General features: G+C 38.7%; 1 protein-coding gene across 7 annotated transcripts in view; it reads right to left on the bottom strand.

Moving 5' to 3' along the window:
* Positions 1-459: 459 nt before the first annotated feature.
* LOC137438278 (transcriptional-regulating factor 1) overlaps positions 460-5,032 on the bottom strand; it is a 127,997-nt gene continuing 123,424 nt past the window's right edge. For all 7 annotated transcript variants that reach the window (XM_068133435.2, XM_068133417.2, XM_078767044.1 and 4 more), the window contains 2 exons: positions 2,600-2,955; positions 460-2,437 (listed from right to left, as the gene is read on the bottom strand). In XM_068133435.2, the coding sequence (XP_067989536.2) occupies positions 2,092-2,437; positions 2,600-2,955 (702 nt within the window). In that variant the 3' untranslated portion in view covers positions 460-2,091. The remainder of the gene's footprint in view (positions 2,438-2,599; positions 2,956-5,032) is intronic.

Below are 5,032 nucleotides of genomic sequence, written 5' to 3'. Positions count from 1 at the left end.
TGGTCGAAGATCAAATATATGAAGTTTCAGATTTTTTTTAGATAAGGATTTTGATTCAATTTGCAGTTCAATAAAATTCAATTCAATAAAAATGGAATAACACTTTACCAATGACCGTCGTTATCACTCTATATACCCCATTGGGCATTGATGACAAATGCAGAGTTTCGAATTTTTGATGTGATTTTGGAGATGTCCAATTTAAAAAAAAAAAATTAATAGTTTAATCCAATAGGTCTGCCATACCATGTGACTTATAACATCAGAGTTGTCAATAAAATATTCTTCACGGGGAGACCCTCCGATATTTAAAGTTTCGCATCGATCGGACAAGCAGTTGCAGAGAAATACAATTTTAAAGCTAAAATATAAAGACGTGGACACAGACGTTACAATACTCCCGCAACCCCTTTTGGGCGAGACGAACAATCATGTACCACCAAATGAAACTAACCAATATACAATTGCACCAAATTTATTAGCCATTTTAATAAGTTAAATGTTTGCAGAATGTCAGTGGGAGGTGTCTAAATATGACATCCCAAGATTGTGGGTGAAAAAACAAAAATAAAATACCATTGTTGCATATGTAATATGTAGACACCCGATAAAAGACGTCGCTTTTTAAAGATTTTTCGAGAATGTTCATTGTCGCTATCTGATTTATGTTTCATGGGATTCGTGAAAATGGCTCACCACCTAACGGAGCCTACAAACAAACTGGCGTACATTGGTGGGGAAGAAAGGAGTGGCAAGGGGGCGGGGGCAGGTGCGGCGGAGTTAATACACCAGGCCGCAGGTATTAAATTAGAATTATCGCTGAGTTACAAGGCATTAGCGGTTACTTATCCCCAACCAAAGCACACCTGTGACTTCACACCATTTCCAGTAAAGTTGCAGCGAACGATTCGGAATAAACGCTTGAACCGTCACCATTTTACATTTAATGGATGCTGTTACACCTCCCGGCAAAAAGTCTCACGTTGCCAAACGTCGACAATGAAACACCAAGGACAAGACCTTCTATTGCTTGCAAGGACTGCAAAAAAAACAAAAAAACAAAAACAAACGTGGCTTGTTTGAAGGGACGTGACGTTAACATGACACTGTCGTTTTAATACCCGTATCTTGAAAGTGCACGTTTTAGCAGTTTGCCTGCAAATGATCTTTAAATGACAATGGAGGAGCATGGAAACCCATTCTCTTGAAGGACAGAACATCGCACAAATGAAAGCGGAAGGGTGGGAGAGGAGAATAGGTTTGGAAGAGTGGAATGCGACAAAAGTCCATCAGGAAAAATTCGCAAAAACCAATTTGGTGAAGCACACCGCGTTACCAACTCCTCCATCGGCGATGGAAGTACGTACTTTGGAGACTAGCTCCATCGACTGAAATACATACAGAAATGAGATTCCGGGAGGAATTTCACATCAATGCACGATACTGCAGTGGAAAAGGGAGGGGAAAAAAAAGAAAGAAAGAAAAAAAGAAATAACAAGACACACTTCTGCGATTCAATTATCTTATTGCATAGTTTAAAACAATCTCTGCTAAACTGTGCGGGCACTTTTACAAACATCCCCCTTTTTCTATAATCCCTGGAAAAGAAAACAAACGAAACAAACAAACAAAATTATAATCTGCATACATTTCCACCTTTTTTGCTCAAAACATAAATAGCACTCAGGTCAATAATTATACACAGCAATTTTGTGTCGAGTACACTTTTGCAAAGCATTCCGCTATGTACACATGCATTATACAGATCAAATTTTTCCACCAAGGAGTAAATGAATATGTGGAAAAGGCAAAATAGTAAAATCCAAGAGGGGTGGGGGAAGGGGGGGAGAGGAAACAAAAACGAAAGGCACCTAAAACTATCGATAGAAATCAAAACAAGCTTGAAAAAAAAAATTGAAGGGCACTTTGCCGTGACGATGTCGATTAAAACTCAAGTTTTTGTGGAGGGAAGGAAGTCTCCCACAGTTCAGTGTATCAATACAGCGCGCTACCAACGAAAGAAACAATGCCGCCATGCTAGATCACAGTGGCACTTGTTGCGAGAAACTCGACGTTCCATCCGCTGTCCTGCTATCCCAATTCCTCGTCGATGACCAAGTCCGACTCCATGAAGTCATCGCACCACGGGTCGACCAAAGGGCGACCCCTTTCTCTGTGCGACTGCCTTACTCTGTCTTCATCTTCGGTGTCCCATCCGAAGCGCTGGGGTTGTCTGGCGCGCTGAGGTTGCGGTGGATTGAGATGGCGGGCGGAGGTGGTGGGGTGGCCAAGCTGAGCCGCCGCCAGCGTTTTCGCAGGAATCTGCGGTGTGTCGGCCACAAGGGCAGCCACTCTGCGTGCAGCCTGCCGCTGTTGCTCTTCCTGCTGACGGTGGGACTTCATGTGGGCATTCCGACTCTTCACCTTATGAAATACCCTGGTTTGGATTGGGTGAAATGGAGCAGGTCAAAAACTGTATCCTTTTTCTTGCTTTACATACGTAAAGTTAATTAAAACTAAAAGCAAAACCCTTGCCAAAACCAACAACAACCAGGTAACAAAAAAAACCAAAAAACAAAAACAAAAACAAAAAACATACTTCCCACACTCCTTGCAAGGAAAGATCACCGTCCCTTCTGGACCAAGTGTGCCGTGTCCGAGTCCTGGAGGTCCTTTTGCTTTTTGTCCAGCATTGGATCTGGATCGAGGAGTTGTGGCAACCTGAGCCCCCACGACCTTGGGCTGCTTTAGGGGCGGCTGCGTGTTTTGGTCACCAAATGGTGGGGGCCGATGAGGAAAATCCATGACCTCGGAGTGGGGTTTCGAGGCAGAGGGTTTCATGAAGACACTGTTGGCTGGGGTGTTGCGTCTCAGGGCGGTGCTGGCAAGCAGGTCAACGTTGTATCCTCTGTGTATCCGTATATGACCATTCAAAGCTTGCCTTGATGAAAACACCTGTCAGGGCAATGGTACAATGTCCAAGATCATCAAATTATTACTATGGATTGTTTAAATGAAAATGGAATAGAACAAATAAAGCATTACTTGCCGCATCTGGAGCACAAACACGACATTATGGGTAATTAAACAAGAAGACGTCATGCGTAGCACGATACTTGCAAAATCCACCCCCCCCCCCCACCCCCAAAAGTTTTCCATTGATACAGAAAATTGTCCATTTCATGAAGATTAAAATTTACAATCTTGATCAAAGCTCAGGTCAACAGGATGAAAAGTGATGATTTTTCAGATGAAAAAATATGATTTTAAAAGTTTGACCTTGAGTTGACCTTTGACCTTTTGACCTCGTAAGTAGTTTGTTTCCTAATTCAGTGAGGCAATATGCAAATGCTGTTCAATTTTCAAGTCAATCGGATGAAAATTGAGTTTTTCAGATGAAAAGTGATGATTTTGGAAATTTGACCTCCAGATGACCTTTTACCTTTGACCTCAAAATCAATAGGCTTCACAACCTGGTGAAGTTTCGTGACGATCGGTTTAGAATTGTGACCTGTAGGCTGGTGACAAACAGACAGACAGAACCACAAACGCAACCGAACAATATACTTGAAAAATCTAAGATTTTGCAAGTAAAAAGAAACCAGACGTTATGCAGAGCACGTCATGCAGAGACCTTTTGGCCCATGTTAATCTAAAAAATAGTTGGTGGTTGAATTCAGTTGGCAGATATGAAAATCCCATTCAAATTCCAAGTCAATCGGATGAAAATTGAGGATTTTAGAAATTTGAAAAAAGTGGTTGACCTTTGGCCTATGTTGACCTTTTGGCCTAAGCCGATCACAAAAATAGTCGGTGGTTGGTTTCAGTTAGCCGATATGTAAATCGCATTCACATTTCAAGTCAATCAGATTAAATTTGAGGATTTTAGAAATTTGAAAAAAGTGGTTGACCTTTTTGACCAAAAGGCCTATGTTGACCTTTTGACCTCAAAAATATATAGGATTTTGTCAGACCACGAACTCTACCATTTAGTGAAGTTTCGTGAAGATCGATTTTAAATTGTGACCTGTAGGCAAGTATAAGTGAACGGACAAACGGACACACACAAACACACAAAGGAGTGATCAACATACTTGCAAAAAAAATCTATTTTTCTTTGCCAAGTAACAAACAGACAAATGAAAAATCACTCGAAGAGCGACACTTGGCAAAAGAGAACAAAAGCAAAATGGCACTTGGTAGAGCATCATTTTGACCTCACAAATAATTGGTGGTTGAATTTAGTTAGCTGATATGAAAATCCAATTCAAATTTCAATGAAATCGGATGAAAATTGAGGCTTTCAGAAATTTGAAAAAACTGGTTGACCTTTGGCCTATTTTGACCTTTTGGCCTAAGCCGATCTCAAAAATAGTTGGTTGAATTCAGTTAACCGATATGGAAATCCCATTCAAATTTCAAGTGAATCGGATGAAAATTGAGGATTTTAGAAATTTGAAATTGTTGTTGACCATTGGCCTATGTTGATCTCAAAAATAGTTGGTGGTTGAATCCAGTTTGCTGATATGTAAATTCCATTCAAATTTCAAGTGAATCGGATGAAAATTGAGGATTTTAGAAATTTGAAATTGTTGTTGACCCTTGGCCTATGTTGACCTTTTGACCTCAAAAATGATCATGATTTAAAAAACGATTTTATTGCTTAAATGTTGCCGTGGTTGCGGAGATAAAGTCGCTGATCAACCACACACACATATATATATATATATATATATATATATATATATATATATATATATATATATATATATATATATATATATATATATATATATATATATACATATATATATATATACATATATATATATACACATATATATATATACATATATATATATATACATATATATATATATATATATGTATATATATATATATATATATATATATATATATATATATATATATATATATATATATATATATATATATACATATACATATATACACAAAGAATTAAGTTAAGCACCCCCCCCGTTTTTTTACAACCTCGCACATTACAAGTTTG

The sequence above is a fragment of the Myxine glutinosa genome, chromosome 1 (genome assembly GCF_964187855.1).
Source record: "Myxine glutinosa chromosome 1, kmMyxGlut1.1, whole genome shotgun sequence".
Classification (NCBI taxonomy): Eukaryota; Metazoa; Chordata; class Myxini; order Myxiniformes; family Myxinidae; genus Myxine; species Myxine glutinosa.
Note: the sequence above shows the minus strand (reverse complement) of the source record. Positions and strands in the feature narration are given on the sequence as shown.